The sequence below is a fragment of the Protopterus annectens genome, chromosome 2.part1 (assembly GCF_019279795.1).
Source record: "Protopterus annectens isolate FY-2018-M chromosome 2.part1, PAN1.0, whole genome shotgun sequence".
NCBI classification, from domain to species: domain Eukaryota; kingdom Metazoa; phylum Chordata; order Ceratodontiformes; family Protopteridae; genus Protopterus; species Protopterus annectens.
In genome coordinates, this window is record NC_056729.1 from 15,694,473 (window position 1) to 15,715,691 (window position 21,219).

At 39.4% G+C, this 21,219-nt stretch overlaps 1 protein-coding gene across 1 annotated transcript in view; it reads right to left on the reverse strand.

The window, feature by feature from the left end:
- Nucleotides 1-21,219, reverse strand: part of LOC122794730 (catenin alpha-2-like) — a 2,759,516-nt gene that overhangs the window by 2,036,222 nt on the left and 702,075 nt on the right. Inside the window, exon 2 of the mRNA XM_044063375.1 lies at nt 4,863-4,966. Within this exon, the coding sequence (XP_043919310.1) occupies nt 4,863-4,961 (99 nt within the window). The 5' untranslated portion in view covers nt 4,962-4,966. The remainder of the gene's footprint in view (nt 1-4,862; nt 4,967-21,219) is intronic.

Below are 21,219 nucleotides of genomic sequence, written 5' to 3' on the forward strand. Positions count from 1 at the left end.
CTTTTTGTCTCTGGCTGCAATGAGAACTGTAAGATACAATCTTTATGGCCTAAATTAAACAATTTAATTTCTTACCATTTTCCAAAGTCAGGTGGTTTGAGATTAACTTCTTCTCTTTCAGTACCCTCTATCAGAATATATACATTTCAACAGTTACAATAATACATGATTTGTTTGCTGCCATTCAGCACAGATGTGGTCAGTAGCTTTTGAGCATTTTTGTGGTTAAGATAAGTGTTTTTTTCTCCACTTTGTTCAGTTTTCCTTGCAATTACTTAATTAATATAATTATATCCCTTCTTGCTATTCTAGTTTTTTGGGGGTTTTAAAAAAAAGAACTTTTAAATAGTTTTTTTTGCCTTTACTCTTCTTTATAGCATTATATAGTTATTTTGCCTTTACTCTTCTTTATAGCATTATTTTAGTGTGTGTGTGTGTGTGTGTGCATGTTTGCATGCACGTGGTTTTGTGGCTTATCTAATAAAATGTTCAATAAACCAGATAAGCCTGCAGGATTCGAAAGATGCCCTTCTTGTGGGCACAAAATTCCAAATTCTGATGCCCACAAGAAGTGCTTCTGTTGTCTGGGGTCCAAGCATCTGCAGGCTGATTGTTCTATGTGTGGCCTTCAACCAACGCGCCCTCTTTGACTGCCGGAACAAATTAATGTTGTAGGGGATTTTGCCTGCTTCTGGAGCTCAACTCCCGCCAAGGCATCAAGCTCCAAGTGTGACACCCCTGCAGTGGCCCAGTAATCAAGGAGCCCCAATCCTCACCATTGGGAACAGTGGGGGACATACACACCGGGAGGATGTCAAGTACACACACATGAAAGTGCGATTTCCCTTAACAGCACACAGAGACCACAGTCAGTCTGAGGATGGTTTCTCCCGCTTTCTCCAAATCCCCACTATGACTCCCCATTGGCACAGTTATAGGGTTGAGATCTCGGCTGAGTAACCAAGCCAAAACCTCCAGCACCCTCTCTGTCCAACCAGTGCTTCATGTCCCTTCCCAAGTAGTTGACACACACACACTAAGATTTGATTTATACACAAACACACACCTGGGAAAGGCTGGCACAGGTTTACTAGCAATGCCGCCTTCTGCCCAATCTATAAGGTAGTTCCTGCTGCCACCAGCCACTCTATCAGCTACTTAAGGCCCTTAAAGGGGTGTCCAATCCCTACTGTGTAATGTTAATATTATCCAAATGGTAGTCTGACCAAGAGCAAGGCTATTTAGGAGTGGTCTGTACAATGTCACCAAATACATATGCAGGTACTCAGAGTTATTTCTCACAAATATCAGCCACAAAGATAGATTTAAATAGGTTTAATAATATATGATGGAGTGACAGGTTCATAACCCAGAGACTGCCCATGCTATGGAATAGACTTCCCATACATGTCAAGCAGAGCACATCACTGGCCCTCTTCAAGAGAAATCTTGATGAGTGGATGGGAAACAAAAAATTCACCCCAGGGGATCACTCCAGTGCATTTACTCGACAGAGACACTGGGAACTAAGGTTGGGTGGCACAATGCCATGGTAATCCTATGGGCTAGGTTTGTAAAGGCTCCAGGGCCACTAGCCTAGTACACACCTATGAACCTATTTCTTCTTCTATCCAGCAGGACACATGTTGATACATTTTTAACACAAGCAACTTTACAAATACATTTTCAACATAAACATCTGTACAAATCAGTTTGATATTCAAACAACACACTTCTTTACTAAATTCCAGCTAGCTGTGTTGGTATATATTACACATCCACTACCCTACTTCTCCTGGCATAGCTGGCAATACCTGACACTGCCACACCTTGTATGAAGTAACCAGACATGGAAAAAAAAATAAATACAACAAAGTCTTACATAATAGACACCCCGACAAAAGTGCTATTTAATAAATAATCTCATTATTCATTACATATTTCTGGTGTCAATGTGTCTATATTCTGTGATATTGCCTCCACCTTCCCATCACAAGTACATGGTGACTGGTCTGTCTTGTCCAATTCCCCCACAGGTATATTTTTGTTGGGAAATCAATACTAAAAATAAATACACTCAAAATAAATGCAAACAAGAGGCATTATGTCCTCAGTACCACATTATCACATCTAAATCAATGCAAAGGCATGAGCATCAGGTGAGATCAGGGTTACTTTTAAAAGAGCTATAGAGTCAGGAGTTGTGGAACCTTGGTGCACCTCCCCAACTTTAAATTCAGAAGTTAAAAAAAAGCATTTCAGGCATGGACTTCAAAGCAGCATCTGCATTCCTTTTTGCATGTTGGTACTGCAGTCTTTTAGACAGCCAAACTATTCAGAATTTTCTAAGTTCTTCTTTCTAATTATAGCATACCACTAGCTACAAATGTAACAAACTACTTGCTATTTTCTAAATACTAAGCATGGAGCAGTGAAGCATGTAAGCACTGACCACACAGCACTACCAGCATTCACTTTTAAATGCCAGTATTCTAGCACACACTGAGTACTGAAGCACTTCAGCCCTGACTGCAAATTCAATACCAACATTTTGAAACTGAACGCCAATAATGTACTACAACCCGATCAGCATCTGCTGATCATGCTGCTGACAACTTGCGCCCAGGGTGTCTGCCCCCTTTTCCTATTCTCTAGTTAAGCTTCTGACTTTAAATATCTTATATTTGCATATGTTGCATAACGTAATTACTTTATGTGAAAATAAAATCACAAAAGTCAATGCATACCAGCATTTATATAAAGCAGAAAATGAATGCGGGTGGGAGGTTGGCATGATGGTTAAGGTATTTACCTTACAGACACAAGGTGTAGGGTTTGATTCTCCCTTGGGATAATTGGCTAGGCTTAAAATAGCACACAAGGGCAGTTAGCATAGTACTAAGCTATGAATCTATGAATACCTAATTTCATTTTGTGCCTTTGAATGTGATTTTAAAAAGGGACACATTTATGTTTCTTAAAAAACGAAATTCTATTTTGTTAAGATGAAATCTGGGAAGTGCACTTTTGATTTTTGTAATTTCTGGTCATTATGCACATCAAATATTTTGTACAAACACACACACACACACACACACACACACACACACACACACACACACACACAAAGCAAAAAAAATTACAAGGTGCATGAACTATGCAAAATGGAGTATGGATACACTGAGGAAAAAACACCAAAATTCCAGTGTCACAGTAGCCAAAAAATGTGGTTAATGGATGAATCAGTTGTGTAATGGTAACAGATTCTAAGTACAGAACACTCAGTAAAGAAAACTGACAGTAGTGTTAGTAAATATAAAATGTGAGTCCTTGTGGTAGAATGGTCTGGTCTAAAATATTTAATTATGTGAAAATTCTCTGATTTTTCCAGTACCCAAAAAGTCCAAATTTGGAAATTTCCAGTAATTTTTTCCCAAAAATGCAAATGAATGGCCCTGAACATAATAAATCTATATTACAGCCCCCTCCTGATACACACAATAATTTTCAATTATACAACATACAGTAATGGAACAAAATGGACCCACAGTGTGTTTTGTGTAACTGCAGTCGCTTGCAAGAGTGCTACTGTCAACATTATTACATTTTGAAAACATAAAGTCAAACTGTATTTTCTTCACCATATTGTTCTGAATAAGGAAAGTACACCCTATTTTACAATAAAGTTTTACAGTATCCCAATCAATTTTCAACATACATGACAAAACTGCAAAATATACTCTGTGTACATAAAGGCATTACTTGCAATTCCTATTCTACAAAAATGTCCTCTGCCTCTGGCAGGCATAATTGCTGAAAGGCTGAGCAGCTTAATTTCCCCTGGACTTTCAGCATATTAGACCACTGGTAACACCTCTTCAGGCTTGCTGCATTTGTAAATTAAGTGGCATTTACCCCCTTCTCATATCTTCTAATGGGTCAACCTAACTATAAGTGATATGACGACAACAATGCTGTGCTTTTTTTTTTCCATTTAGTTTGGCTTAGCTCTGAGCTTTGATGGCATCTGCTTTTATGTCTTCTTTAGCATAACTTTCTAACTATGGAGTCTTTAGTTTTATGTAACTAAAGGCTAATATGTAGGTATTACCAGTTCTATTACTTCATTAGACTGACAGCACAAAATGAGTAAGAACCACATATTACACACTACTCATTTAAAAGAAAAGATATAAAAAAAAAGATATGCAAACTAAAGATGTGTGTCTCATAACTTGAAATTAAAATGAAAAAAGACCCCATTCCCAAAACTGAAAATAAAGTGAAACATAATACACACAATTACTGCATATTTAGGAAGTTGATCTCAAAATACTGTACAGCAACAATCCAACTTAAAGAAAATAAAAGAAAAAATTTAAGGAACTATTTTTTCTCACATTCACAAAAAAAAAACATACAAAACACGCCCAAAATTCTGAGATATCATATATAGACTACATCAATTTGCTATAATAAATAAAAAAAATCTATTTTTCTCTAAGCACAATAATGCCATCCTGGGTAGGTATGGGTGAATGATGGTCTTAACTATAAATGCAATGTACATACAAAACTGATCATCATCAAGGGACACCTCCTGACATACCACTGTCTTATGTGCAATAGCCAGGCCTATGTCTACACGATGAATTATGCAAACAAGCAGAAGACTAAGCAGTAGGCCCTCAAGTTATTATAAGCACAACAAACAAGGGCAGTTTCCATATATCATATATCAGCATGCCACAGAAGGAAGCTTAAAGAATACCAAGCATTCCTAGCACGTTGTCCAGTTCAATTCGCATTATAATCAGAACCTCAAGCCTAATGTGCTTCTTTACATGCTGCTATGAGCTTACCTGTGTAACCAGTGGCTCCAGCAATCGCTCCACTGTTAAAGTCCTTATTTCCAAACTTTTAGGGTCCCATTTAAGGATAGGAGAGGTTTTAGTTGTCATAGTTCCTATAAAAAAAGCAATAAAAATAATGATAATATTACTTGTACTTAGTATAATGACATCTGAACAACTGCCTATACAACAAGAAACTAATAATGTAATCTTATGACTTGGTCACTGGTCTAGAAACTAAAACTTTGTCAAGTCCAAATCTTCCTGTATGTTTACATGAGCTACAACATTTTAAACTATACAACTCAGCACAGCTCCTTGTGGTGTCCTGCAGAGTGATACAGGCAACAGAGAGACCTAAGAGAGACTTTCAACTGATTTAAGTATTTTTTTTTTTTTTTTGCTTTCTGCTCCGACAGCATTTTTCCGCCTAAAAAGCGAGTTTCTAACAGATCTGTGTTTGAAAAAGTTTAAAATTGTATTGCCTTACCTGCTTTTACAGTTGCATTTTCTAAAAAGTAATTTTTAAATTGTTTAATTGTTGTAGGCTACACACTCAACTGCGCTAGCCTGTTTATAGCCTTTACAGTGTTTTCTGTGAGATTTTCTGTTATTCTCTGCAAAAAAACAAAAAAAAAAACTATTCTTTTTTTCCCGCCTTACTGAACTAGATTAGTCCAGATTTCAGGCTTTGCTGGATTCTGGACTGTGGTATAGGTTCCTGTGTTGCCCATATCCTTACTGGGATAGGAGGAAGCTTCTGTGTTCACCAGTGAGAGTGGGGAGCTTTGAGCAGCCCGTCTCTGGAGGAGTGGTCTCAGCCCAGAAACTAGTAGCTTATTGGCCGTTTTGGGTCAATTCCTCTCTCTTTCAGTTTCCCTGCTTTAAAACCCGCATTTGTGCGATTTTGCGCATAGCGCAGCATCGGGCAGCGCCGCTTAAACAGGTTTAAACTATTCCCGGCTCCACAAAGTCTACTCTTCACTTTTTCTCTTATAACTGTTCTAAATCTCAAAGTAAGCACTCTATTTTCATTCTAAAGCCCTGCACTTGCGCTTATAAGTAATCTTATAAGTAAACAATAACAAACTAAAGCACTACACCCTCTCATACTCTTTATAAGTACTAGGCACCCTATTGGTCCGTTCTGATCAGTCAAAAATCAGCTCCTTATACTTCTCTGGCATATCCAAAGGTCACTTTCAGGTTTACTCTCCAATCCAGCTAGTGAATCTGGCAATCTTGAGGCAATGTTACAATTGCCTTATGTACACAGACCACCTTCTCCTCCTCCCAACAAGCTCAAATATATGTGAGAGATGCAACTATACAGCTAAACTGGAAGCTGAGCTCTCTCAACCCAGGACTGGCACAGTCAGTCAGGAGGAGAAGGAAATCACACACACCACAAATCCAGTCTCACATAGACCTATCGTATCAGCAAACCAAACACATAAACACACAAAAACATACTCGGAGGCTCTAAATAAAAATCTGCCAAAGCAGCAGAGACCTCCAAAGCAGACATGCAAGCAACCGCTACCAGACAACAATACCCACATATCACATATTTCACAAAGTCAGTGTGCCACACAGTCACAGCCCTTAAGGCTAAACACACCTAATACACTTGTAATAGGTGACTATATTGTCAGACACACTGACGTCCTAATCACCAGGCTGAACAAGGAGAAGGTCACTGTAAGCTGCCTGTCGGGTGCCAGGATCCGCCACATAACACAAGCACTCAGGTCACTCCAAAGCAAGTACAAATATGACTCCGAAATTGTCCATGCTGGTGTGAATGACCTGAGATGTACCTCCCTGGACTATATGAAAAGAGACATAGAGGAGCTCTCTGATTAGGTAGCCCAGGCCGGTATGACCCTGACCTTGAGTAGCATCTTGCCCTCACCAAGAATGATGACACAGTATAAAGACAAAATGATCAATTTTAACAACTGGCTAAAGTATTGGTGTCATTCAAAGGGGATCCAGTGTCTGTCAGCCTGGGATGACATGCTCGACAAGCCACATTGCTTTGCTAGGGACGGCTTGCACCTGTCACCTCTGGGCTTTCAAATAATGGCTAAGGCTCTTGCCACCCCCATAGTGCCTTTTTTAGGCAAGGCTCAAAAGACAGACCCACCTCCATAGACAACACAAGGAAAAAAAAACTAAGGGTAATGCTGCTCAACGCCAGAAGTCTAAACCTCAAGATGCACGCACTTGAGGCTCTTCTCACTATGGAGAATATCGATATCTGTGCAGTAACAGAAATCTTGTTCAAGGCTCCCCAGAGCACCTCAGCACTACCAGATTATACCTCATACCATGCTTTTCGGCCCCAAAACTCAGACCGAATCACAAAAGGAGGGGGTGTACCCATATTCATCAGTTAGTGGCACTGCACGAAGCATCGGAGACCATCCATGTGCAACTAACAGTGGGCAAAACTGCCTTTCAGTTTGTAGCCTACTACAGACCACCCTCCCAAACTCAGGAACCCCACTCAGCATTCCTGAGAACACTGGAGAACATGAAGATCTCTCCAAACACCATAATATTGGGTGACTTCAACTACCCAAACATTGACTGGGAAAACTACTCAAGCCCCAACACCCTAGCCCAACGGTTCCTAGAATTTATAAACTCAAATGCTATGGAACAACTGGTCACCACTCCCACAAGAGGGGACAACATATTGGACCTGGTCATCACCAACATGGGGACTCTATGTTCCACACCAGAGGTAAACCCCTCATTGGTAAGATCAGACCATACATTAATCTCACTGGACATCCATATCCCGTGCCCACCCCCAGCCAAGGAAACCACAGTGAAAAATTTCTCAAAAGCAAACTTCACACTTCTCAAAACCGAGGTGGAATCCTTTAAAGCCCCCGGGCCAGTGGAAAATACTACCCAAACTGCAGAATCCTTTACAAACACATTCTATGAACACCTATAGGAATGCATGGATCATGCTATCCAAAAATAAAAAGCAAGACTCACTCCTCCAAAAGCAGGAGACCTGTCTGGTGGACCCTGGCCATAAATAAGCTATACAACAGAAGGAGGAAGCTACTACATGATAGAGCAAAATCCCAAAAAGGGAAAGCATCTCTGAGCAGTACTAGCAAGCAACTAAGATCCCTCGTAAAATCATCAAAGGCCAGCTTCGAAACAAAAATTGCACAAGACGCTAAAGATAATCACAAGGCTTTCTTTAGTTATGTCAGGAATCTGGGTGACAACTCCCAGATATGCTCTGAGTTAGTGCAAAATGACAAAAAAATACACTGAACCCACAGACATTGCCAACATCCTGGCAGACAGGTTCAGTGCAAACTTCTCACCCCCTTCCCCCCAAAAGAGCAAATGTCCATCCCAACAGAATGTAGCCTCCCTGACATCACAGATGCACTGGTGAAAGCTGCCCTCTCAAAAGCAAAAAACACACCATCAATAGGACCAGACGTGTCCCGGGCTGCATCTTTCACGAGCTCCAAGAACTGAACCCTCACATAAAGTCACTGTTCAATCTCAGCCTTATTACAGGATATGTGCCCAAAGAATGGTGTACAGCAACAGTGGTCCTGCTCCACAAAGGTGGTGCCACAACAGACCCCGGTAACTATCGCCCCATAAGCCTGACTAGTCTGGTCTGCAAAGCTATGGAACGTATCATCATGGAACTCATAAACAAAGACAATGGGAACCTCCAGACACTGGATCCTATCCAATTCGGCTTTGTTAAGGGCAGATCTTGCCTCTTAAACCTAGTTCTTCTTTGAAACAGTTACTAAGGCCATAGATGAAGGGAAGGTAGTCCACACAGCCTACCTGGACCTCGCAAAAGCCTTCGACACAATACCCCACTCGGGCATCATAAATAAGCTCACCAGTTTAAATATCAACCCCTATGTCACAAGATGGGTTTCAAACTGGCTCAGGGATAGAACCCACATGGTCAGAATTGCAGGTGCCATGTCAGACTCAAAATCAGTTACAAGTGGCGTCCCACAAGGCTCAGTCCTGGGACCTCTCTTGTTCGGTATATACTTCTCTGAGGTATAGGCTAACACAGGAGGACTATGGCTGACCAAGTTCACAGATGACTGCAAAGTGGGAGCCATAATAGACTCTCTGGCTGACACAAGCATCCTCCAAAAAGGTCTCACAGAGACGGATACCTGGTGCCAGAGCCATGGCCTCAAGCTAAATGCCAAAAAGTGCATAGTCATCCCCTTTGGGAAAAACAAAGTGCCCACAAATTACCACATAGGTGGTAATCCATTAAGTACGGAAGAAGTAATTAGGGATTTGGGGACCCAAGTAGATAGTAATCTCTCCTTTGACAATCACGTTGCCAAAGTGGTTAGAAAGACCTTCTATTTTGCCCACCTTATCATGAAAGGGTTCACATCTAGATCAAGAGAGGTCATTATGCCCCTCTACTCATCAATCATCAGGCCCATAATTGAATACAATGCCCCTTTGGGATGTACCTTACCTGACACCTGCAGCAACTGGAGAGACCCCAAAAGTACCTCACCAAGAGAATCAAGGGCCTCAAACAGATGCCCTATGCAGTTTGGCTAAAGAAACTCCAGCTCTACTCAGTTGCTTACCGCCTACTCAGAGGCGACCTATGCCTGACATATAAAGCCATGTCCAACCCAGAATTAATGGACATGCTCCACCTCAGGAAATCCAAATCCCTTAGAGCTACACGCACCAGGGACTTAAACCTCAGCATGGCAATAAATAGGACATGCTGGAGGGACAGATTCATATCCCAAAGGCTCCCCTCATTCTAGAACAGGATCCCAATCCATGTTAGGCAGAGCCCCTCACTGACCCTTTTCAAGAGAAATCTTGACGAGAGGATGGGGGATCGTAAGTTTACCCCTGGGATCTCTTCTATGTCCTTGCTAGACAGAGGCACAGTAAACTAACTTTAGTCAAGGTCACAGAAGATAGCTCTTTTAATCTAAAAGGAAGGCAAAAGCCAAACACACTCTGGCTAGGCTTATAAATGCCCTAGGGCAGATAGCCTAGTATCAACCTATGAACCTAAGTTAGCTACTTAACTAGAAGCAGGACAAAGTAACTGCACATTCTCAATGAAATTATCACATCTTATCATGAAAACAGAAAAGTTATACATCTAAGCAAATGGGGAAGACCTAAAGTATTCTGTCCTTCCATGTCATCATGTCAACCACTACTACCTCGGTTAGCTTCACCCATATTCGGCCTACTTTTTCTTTTTTGCTGACTTACACTGACCTCTCAACAGCTGGAGCTAACTAATAGATCAACATTAGGGCTCTTCTAAGTCTTGACCTAAGCATTACATAAAAGAGCAGGTTTAATTCAGGTTTCCACTCTGCTGAATTTGCCACAGAATCAGTTTCAGCTCAGGCAGTAATCATTAATGCCAATGCAAAGCATGCTTCACTTAGTCAAAATTAGCTACCCCGTAATAACTGCAGAAACAGCTAGTATCTTCTGAAGCTGACTAACTGCTATCATATCAATCAGCATGGCAGCTTTACTGCTGGTCATGACTCCATTCTGACAAAGTAAATATGTGCAACTCAATCGGATTGTAGTTTTGCTGACCTTTTTGCAAAAAGAACTGCTTCTCCTGGTAACAGTTAAATAAGCTGTCATGTACTAGAAGTACCAAGGAGGACTGTTTATTTCATCCCACCTGTATTTAAATAAATCCATCTTAAAACAAAAACTTAGATTTTTTGGTATTCACTGTTAACCAAATATATTCATATTGCCTTGCCATCATATAAAACAGCTGCAATAAGGCATGGAAAATGTATTAAAAAAAACTCACTGCCTTCTCTATGGATTTCACTGCACTCACAAAATAAATGGTGCCTAGATAAACATTATATGTTGGATCACACCACAAATGCAGTTCAAAAGTAAAATGACAAGGAAAAATTCCCCATCCACCCATTGCACTTCCCCTCTGTATCCTGACAGTCAAATGGTTTATGCTACTGAATGTAAATGCAGTTCTAAAAGTGCAACACAGAAAAAAAAAATCCCAAATCCCGTGTATCTAGGCATGCTACGTTCTTTTTTGCATACTGGACTGTTAAAAGCATGTGCTCCAGAGTACAGATGATGAGAAAGGGGTATAACAGAAAAGTAGAATAGGCACAGTAAGATTTTATGAGAGCTCTTACATTTGATGATGCAAGTAAAAGAATGTTGAGAGTGAAGAAACAGGATGTGAGCAAACATAGCAGAGGGGTGATGTTAAAGAATTAAGAGTGTGTGTGTGTGTGTGTGTGTGTGTGTGTGTGTGTGTGTGTGTGTGTGAGAGAGAGAGAGAGAGGAGAAGGAGCGAGGTGGAACATAATCTAAACTGGAAAAATACTAATTTACAATTAGGTATGTCATGTAACCCTACAGTCAAAGGTATTATATATACTACCTGTTACCGGCTAAGGAAACATTTCAAGATGTACAGAACTGTTATATAAATACATTTTTATTTATTTGGTAAGAGGAAATTTGCTCTGTTGTTCTGTTGTGTAAACAATGTAGGTTGAGTCTCCTTGACTACTGCTAATCAGCTCACCACTCACAAACCAACATCTACTCCTTTTCAAAAGTGCAAAACCAACAGTTTGCAAGCCTGTAGAGGACATACATTTAATACAGATTAAAAATGTTTGTATTATTTTATCTGTTGCAAAAAGGCAAGGAGAAATGCAATGTTTATGCATACATACCCAAATTGTCTCTCTCTCTCTCTCTTTCTATATATATATATATATATATATATATATATATATATATATATATATATATATATATATATAGTTTGTGTCTTTTTTTCTCTCTGGAAAGGGACATCACAGCAGAGTGAATTTGCTGATTTTTTTTTTTACAAACTACTACTTTTATAAAATGTACTGTTAATGCATCTTATGAAACTATAGATTTCTTAGATGTAGGATTAGAACGCAGTGATCTCAATAATATTACTAAGAGCTATCGTAAGCCTTGCCATAAAAACCATATACGGCATAGACAGAGTTTACATCCATCACACATTTACCCTAATATTATAAAAGGACAGGGCATGCGATTATTTAGATTAAATAATGCTGAAAATAATTTCAGCAATGATTTGGCTAATATGAAACAGGAATTTACAATGAGGGGTTAACAGTAAGACAGAGCTAAAGGGTACCCTACAAGATATAGAAGAGTTACGCAAGTATAGGGCCAGACCATATTTTTCTGGTCATGTTTTACAGGAATCACTGGCAAGAGGCTCCTCAGTTGTTTGCAGGAGTGTTCCTATTTCATTATATTATGCAGGCGACATGAAATTTGTATGTGAAATCATAAATAAAAATTGGCATACATTGACATCTGATACAAACATCAATAAACATATAGGAAGCAAATCCAATTATAGATGTAGGAACAAGAAGTCATTGAAAAGACTACTTTGCTACAACAATGAGCAGCATTATGCTAGCAATACAACATGTACTGTTTCATATGGTGAATGTGTCTGTTGTGCTATTAACAGTGACAGATTTTTTTATGCACCCTGATACACAACGTAAGTACACTTGCAATGTTATGGCCAACTGTAAATCTACGAATTTAGTGCATCTTGCCCAGTGTAAACTGTGTAGTAGTTTTTATATTGTAAAGACCAATAGTACACTTATGGAACAGGTTACAGAGCATCTGAGAGATATTAGGCTCAGCAAAGAGGTTAATCCCTTAGCAAAACCTATTATGGATACAGGTAGTGAACATTCATTTATTTTTCTGGTATGGAACTTTTACATGAAGATGGTAGGATGGGTGATGTAATTAACAAAACTGAATACAGAGAATTATATTGGATACTGGAGCGTCAAGCTGATAAATCTAGGGGACTTAATGGTAAGGTCTCTATAACCAGCCTTGAAACAACGAGGGCTGTGTTAGTGATACATTGTAGCTCTTAATGATTGTAACATGTGACTTATGTTTTAAATGTTTGACTGGTTCATTTGTGTTCCTAATTTTTTTATATCACACTGATTTTAATAATGTTATACTTGTTCTGAAGAAGCGTACTTGTTTCGCGAAAGCGCTTACCATTTCCTGTTATTTCATTTAACTTATTCTTCTTGCAGTGTACAGTGACTACTTTGTTTTATACATAAAATTTTGTTTTGTTAGCAAGGAAAGAGACCTGATGCAGAAAGACTATTTTCAAGTTATTTCTGGGTACTGCAAAAGTATGCACAAGAAAAGCAGAACACGGTTTACAAAAGTAAAATGCCTGTAGCAAATACACAAAAGCAATTGATTAGCATTTAATTATTTTTCTTTATCTTTCAAAAACCTTTTCTCTTTGGTATGTAATACACTTACAAGAACTTAACTTATAGTCTATATACTATCACCAATTACGAAGCACATGGTACATTGTATATATACTTGTTTATAGTTTTGCTTTGTTTTTAGAGTAGTCATTTGTTCATTGCAAAAATTCAGAGAATGGTTTAGTTATTTATGAATCAAATAAAATTAACTTGAAAAAAAGTATTACAAATAATAAATATAGTTGTAAGAAAGTGGTAAGATGACAGAGGTACAAGAAATATAGAAAAATATGGAAACAAACTAAAAACAAAACAGCAAAATATCACGAATCAGCCTCTTTAATGTTCTACCAAACAGATAATTCAGTAAGCACTTTTGTCTAATGCTACACTTCTTCATACTGAATGAAAAAATAAATACAATGTATCTTATATACATACACCATAATTGAATAATTGATCAATTAACATCATTTAAATCATCCCTGCAAACTATAACTGAAATAATATTTAAAAATATATATAAATGTAGTTATAAATATAAATAAATATATACAATGCCTGCGTTTAATGTTTTAATCTTTTTCTTTTTAAATACATTTTAAAATGTTATCCTTTAGCTCTGGGGGAGTGCTGGCATCTAATTTAACTATCCAACAAATACTCCCTTCAATCTAATTCATCTTCTGCTTCTAGTCTGTTATTAAAATCCCATGCCTTATCTAGCACTAAGAACTTAGGCACCCCTTTACACTTAGTAGTACTATAGTGTTTCCCCCATGCATTGCTGCTTTCTGCTTTCTTCATTGCATATAGGTGCTCATGCATTTTCCTATATAATGCTCTAGTCGTTCTGCCAACATAATAGGAAGAACACAGATAAACTACATATCTACACCTACAAACATCAGTGCCCCACACTTTAATTCTTATATTTTTCACATATATTTCTTTTAAACGTGTTAATAAAAATTTACAATAACTAAAGTTCAAACATTTCCAAGTTGTCTCTCCTTCCCAGGGTGTTTTAATTTATCCTGAAAAATGCTTTTATAGTTTTTTTCCTTTCTTATTTATAAAAATGTGGGGTATTGCCTACTACCTTCCTGACATCAGGGAAAACTACTCAAAATGTTCCAGTTGTATTTTACTAGATTTTTAATCTGTTTTCAGCTAGTGAATATTGGACTACTATCCCAGTTTTGTAACTTTCAGTATTTTTATATGAGATTCAACAGGATTAGCCTATTTTTCTAACCCTGTTCTGGTTGATTTCATTAAACTTTTCTTTAATAATATTTTCAGGGGCTCCCATCAAATTTTCAAAAAATAAATCATCACACTCTGCCAAGTCACTAACCCTTTTCAACTGTCCTTTAATAATATTACACTTCATGTTATTGGGGTGTATAGTACCATACTCTAGGTAGAAGTTATTTTGAATTTCTTTTTTACAAATCTTAGTTCGAAGTTCCCTTCCTTCTTTGTAAACCTCTTAATTTAGAAAATTAATTTTCTTTACATTATAACTAGATGTAAAGCTTAAATAATTACAGGCATTATTAACATAATTAAAAAAACACAATAAATCATCATGGTTATCTTTCCAAATAAGGAAGAGGTCATCTATAAAATGGCCTTAATATACAACACTGACACAAGTGTTCACTTTTCATAATGAACTCCTTCTCCCAAGCTGTCATGAATAAGTTTACATAACTTAGGGCCATAGCAGCCCCCATGGCAACACTATTTATTTGTTGGAGCTATTAAATTAAAAAAAAATTATAAGATAATATAACATCCAACACTTCCAAAATAAATGAAACTTTATCTGCATCATAAAACTTCTAACTTAATTGTTGCATTCCAACAAATTCAGCACCAACAACATTTGGTATTACAGTGTCCATAGTAACCAAATAATCTGATTCCAGAACCTCAGTTTACTTAATATTTTTAGTAAAGGCAAAATATTTCTAGTTTCAACTACCTTTTGTAACTTTTTATCAATAAACACTGCCATAGCCTCTGTTTTACTGCCCCCGCTAGCCACAATAGGCCTCAGCGGTGAACAGTCTAAGTCTATTGCTTTATGAATTTTTGGCAAACCAAAAATTGTACTGATCCTGGAGGCTTTATGCCTGAGCACATGTTCCAGGCCATCTTAGTTTAGCCAAAGCCATTCTTGCATTTCAGTGAGGGAAGTGTTTATGGTCATTGGTTAACTGGGGTTACCTGGACTACGGATTGGAGTAAGCACCTCATTGGTTCTTTCGAGCTTTTTTTAAAGTAGTTTCAGGTTTCAACTTTGTTACTTAAGAAGTTAACTTGTGAGTGTTTCTGCCATTTCACACTGAGCTAATAGGAGGAAGGGCACTGAGCAAATTGATCTGTGATGTACAACATTTAAGTATCCTGTTTTTTGCTTACTTTTATTAGTTATTTATAGCATTTTTATTGTCGGCTGCATACTTTTCTAGCTAGTTTCACTGTGTGTGAGGTATTAAACTGGACATTTTCTACATTTGTTAAGCATGTTTGGGTTTGTTCTGATTTTTGTTTCCCACCCTTCCTCCGTATTGGTATCTTGTTCTTATACTTGGTGGCTTTGGAGTTCCCCACCCCTACTGTAAATTTGATATGGGACATTCCTCCCAGTCTAGTGTCATTACCTCATTCTACCTAATACAGGGAGAACATTTGAGATGGCCAACACACTTAGTTTGTTAACCTTAAATTATCTTCTGCTCCTCCTTTCTCCCTTTCCACTTTACAAAAGAAATAAAATTCTAAGCTTCTTTCCTGTAAGTAGTCTAGTCCAGATACAGATTTGCTGTATCCACGACTGTTTGTAAGTTTCTGAGCCCCCAAGCCTTTTTGTGTTAGAGGGAAGCCTTCTAGCTTATTATCAGTGGAAGTGGTAAGTACTAGGTAGCTTAAAAAAAAACACTTTATGCAGCGCCGCTTAGCTAGGGTTAAACTATTCCCAGCGATATAAAGTCTGCTCTTCGAATTTTCTCTTAGAAATAGCCAGTTTTTTAGTTTTGGCAATCAAATCTGTTTCCTTGAGCTCAGCACTAGTTCAGAACTCATTGCAAGCAGTAAATAAGCTACAAATTACTACAGCACTCAACTTTCCTCACTTGTCTAGAGGAAAACAGTTTTTAGTACTTAAATAAGCACCTATCCAGGCATGTCTAAGGGTCAGCTCCCAGTGTTTTCTCCCGTCTACCTGATGAATCTGGGCATCTTGGGGCAATGCAGCAATTGCCTCATGTACACAGACGACCCTCTCCTCCTACCACCCAACACTACAACCTGTGAGAGATGCACTTATATAGCTTAACTGGAAGCAAAACTCTCTTCACCCAAGACTAGACTAGACAGTGAAGAGGAGAAGGTAAACACATGCACCACACCACACTCATCACCTAGTCCCTCAAAACCTACACCACCAAAACACACACACACACACAAACAAAAAACACACACCTACATTCACGGAGGGTCTCAATAAAAATCTGCCCAAGCAACAGGGACCTCCAAAGCAGAAACGCAAACAACCTCCACCCCCCCCAACAGAACCCAAATGACACACAGCCCACAAACTCAGTATGCCACTCAACCACAGCCCATAAGGCATAAGAACGTACCAAACACTCTAGTCATAGGTGATTCTATAATTAGGCACACTGATGTTCCACTCACCAGGCTAAACAAGGAGAAAGTTACTGTCAGCTGCCTGTTGGGTGCCAGGATCTGCCACATAATGCACACACTCAGGTCACTTCATAAGTACAAATATGACTCTGTCATTGTCCATGTTAGTGTGAATGACCTGAGACATACCTCCCTGGACTACATGAAAAGAGACACGGAGGAGCTGTCTGATCTTGTAGCCCAGGCAGGTATGACTCTAGTGAATAAAAAACACACAGTGGTAGATATAACACCCTCAGGTTTACTCCTCCTGGAACCTCGGCTATTCGCCTTCATGGGATATTATACATCCAAAAGAAATCACAGTTTTTGCAGAAGTTTTCATTTTGTTTGGATCGTTGCAGAAGCTTTCGTTTTGTTTGGATAAGTTTGTTGCCGAAGTTTTCGTTTTGTTTGGAGGTATGACTCTAGCCCTGAGTAGCATCCTGCCATCACCCAGAATGATATCACAGTACAAGGACAAAATGATTGACTTCAACAATTGGCTAAGCTTCTGATGTCATTCTAAGGGGATCCTGTATCTGTCTGCTTGGGATGACATGGTCGACAGACCACGATGCATTGCCACAGATGGCCTGCACCTGTCGCCCTTGGGATTCTGGATACTGACTAAGGCTCTTGCTGCCCCTATAGTGCCTTTTATAGGCAAGGTTCAAATGACAAATTCACCACCGTAACAGGTACAAGCAAGCAAAATCTAAGGGTAATGCTACTCTATGCTTGAAGTCTAAACCTCAAAATGCACTCACTCGAGGCACTCCTTAAAATGGAGAACATCGACATCTGTGCAGTGACAGAGACCTGGTTCAAAGCTCCAGAGAGCACCTCTGCATTACCAGGCTATAATTCATACCATACCTTTCGACCACCTAACCTGGACCGAAACACTAAAGGCAGAGGCATGTCTATATTCATTAAGGATATCCACACCTCCAGGCCAGGTGCTCAGCATAATGCATCCAAGATTATCCAAGTGCAACTAACTCTGGGCAAGACCGCAATCCAAACTGTAGTTTGATACAGATCCCCCACTATGCGTCAGGATTCCCACTCCACATTTCTTGATACATTGGAAAATATTAGGGTAAAACCTAAAACCCAAATAATGGGCAATTTGGACTACCCCACCATTAACTGGGAAAACTACTCATGTACCATCTCTTTTGCTCAACATTTCGTGGAATTCATAAATTTCAATTCCTTGGATCAACTTATCCACATACCCACCAGAGGCAGCAATATCCTAGACCTGGTCATTACCAACATGGGCAACCGGTTTTCCATACCAGAGGTCAATTCCTCGTTGGTCAGATCTGACCACAAGCTAATCACCCTAGACATCCACATCCCACCGCCACCCCCCCCCCCCATTAGGGAAACCACTGTAAAAAAATTTGCCAAAGCCAACTTCATGCTTCTTAAGAAAGAAGTGGCAAACTTCACGACACCCATGCAGACGGACACTAGAGGTACAACTGCTGAATCCTACACAAATGCACTTTATAAGCACATAACACGAGTGCATGGATTGTGCAATCCCTAATAGAACCAAAATGCTACCCTCCAAAAAAGGGAAGCCAATCTGGTGGTCCCCTGCCATAAACAAACTCTACAACAGAAGAAAAACTGTTGCAAAAAAGAGTAAAATCTCATGAATGGAGGAAATCCCTGGTCAGCCTCAGTAAAAAGCTGAGATCCCTCAAAATCCTCCAAAGCTAGTTACGAAAACAAAATCACCACTTATTCTAAAGGCAACCACAAAGCATTCTATAGTATGTCAAGAATCTCAATGGCAACACTCAGATCTGCTTTGAGTTACATCACAATGGCACGAAATATACAGAACCAATTGATATTGCCAACATCCTGGCAGATAGGTTCAGTGCTAACTTTACCCCCCTCTCACCCCCTAAAGAGCCCATCTCTATACCGTAAGATTGCAAAAGTTCCTGTAATCACGGCTGTACAGGTAAAAACCACACTCTCCAAAGCCAAGAACACAGCATCTGTGGGACCTGACAACATCCCAGGCTGCATTCTACATGAACTACAGAATGAAGTGGCACCGGACCTAAGCACCATGTTCAATCACAGCCTCACCTCAGGCTCTGTGCTCACTAAATGGCGCACAGCAACAGTTATCCCACTCCACAAAGGGGGAGCCACCACGGACCCCGGGAACTACCACCCCATTAGCCTGACGAGCCTGTTCTGCAAGGATATGGAACGTATCATCATGGAACTTATAAACAATGACATTGGTAATCTCCAAACTCTGGACCCCCCCAATTCAGGTTTGCAAAAGGCAGATCATGTCTCCTAAACCTGATAGACTTCTTTAAAGCGGTCACCAAAGCCATAGATGAGGGTAAGGTGGTTCACACAGCCTATCTAGATCTCGCCAAGGCATTCTACACCATCCTCAACTCTGGAAATGTAGATAAACTCACTAAACTAGGTATAAATCCCTATGTCACAAGATGGGTTGACAGCTGGCTCACTGACGGAATCCACACTGTGAAAGTAGCATCCACACTGTGAAAGTAGCAGACTCCAAATCAGACTTCAGACCAGTGACAAGTGGAGTACCACAGGGTTCAGTCCTGGGTCCTCTCCTGTTTGGTATCTACTTCTTTGAAGAACAGGCTAACACAGAAGGTCTTTGATTAGCAAAGTTCGCAGATGACTGCAAACTAGGATCCATAATCGAAACTCCTAATGATGTGGACATCCTACAAGAGGGCCTCAATGAGACCGATGCCTGGTATCAAAGCCATGGCCTCAATCGCAATGCCTAAAAGTGCATTGTCATCCCTTTTGTTAAAAACTCTGTACCCATGAACTACCACATAGGCGGTAGAGTCTACCTTCCTTAGGATTTCTTCTCATGTAAATAAGTATATACTGTGGAATGATCAAACACCTTCATATAGTATCACAACCTATGTGTTAAATAACAGTAGAAATCCACCCTTGTTTGCTGTTCTTCTATACTCTATCTATTGATCTCTAGTGTTTTTCTTTCTTAGGTTTTTGTGAGACCTTAGTATCTCTTATCATAAATTACTGGGTGTATCTAATTTTGTAATATATTATAAAGATTTGTACTACACCATTTCTAATACAAATGTGTTAGTCTTCTTCATCTATTCTTAGATAAATTTTTCCTTTTTCCTACTGAAATATAAAATATATAATCTTAGGCTTGTGCTATAATTGTTAAAACTTATGTACCAAATTATACTGTTATTGTCTTTGTCTTGACCTTTTATGTTGTAATTTGTGGAGCTTTTCTCCCCGGGCCTCCACTGAAAATGGACATATATCCAGCTGGACTAGCCCGGTCAACAAATGTAAAATAAAAATAAATAAATAAATACTTAACACCGAATGTGTGATAAGAGACCTTAGGACACAGGTGGACAGTAGTCTCTCCTTTGATAATCACATCGCCACAGTAGTCAGCAAATCTTTCTACGTGGCACACCTCATCACAAAAGGTTTCTCATCCAGGAAAAAAGAGGTCATTGTTCCCCACTACTAGTCTCTCATTAGACCCATTATAGAATACAGTGCCCTTTGTGTAATGTACCTCACAAGACATCTACAACAACTGGAAAGGCCGCAGAAATACTTCACAAAGAGGATTACCAGCCTCAAACAGATGCCCTATGCAGACCATCTAAAAAAACTCCAGCTTTACTCTGTCGCATATCGCCTACTCAGAGACGATCTCTGCCTAACATACAGAGCTATATCAAACCCAGAGCTGTTGGACATGCTCCACTTAAAGAAATCCCAATTCCTCCAAGCTACACGCTCTACGGACCTAAACCTTGTCACCACAAAAAAACAGAACATGCTGGAGGGATAGATTCCTGTCCCAGAGACTTCCCATACTCTGGAACAAAAGTACAGTTTTGTACCTACCATAAATGTAGATGTTCGAGGATTCCATTGCTGCAGTCCTTACTATTGGGTATAGTCCGCATCCAGTCGGCCCGAATACCAGAGTATAAGGCTGACGTCGGTCAGGGCGCATTAGACTGACGTCAGTACGTCAGGGTACTAATGCGCATGACCGGCGTCATATCCTCAGTCTTTTCTTGCCCCAGATGTCAGAAGAACCTAAAAAGACAAGGCCCAAAATACCTGCACCAAAACATGAACAATATATACAAAAATATAAGCAGGTAAATCACCTACACAACCACCCCTAAACACAGAGGGGAAGGAGGGAGGGTAAATTGGACTGCAGCAATGGAATC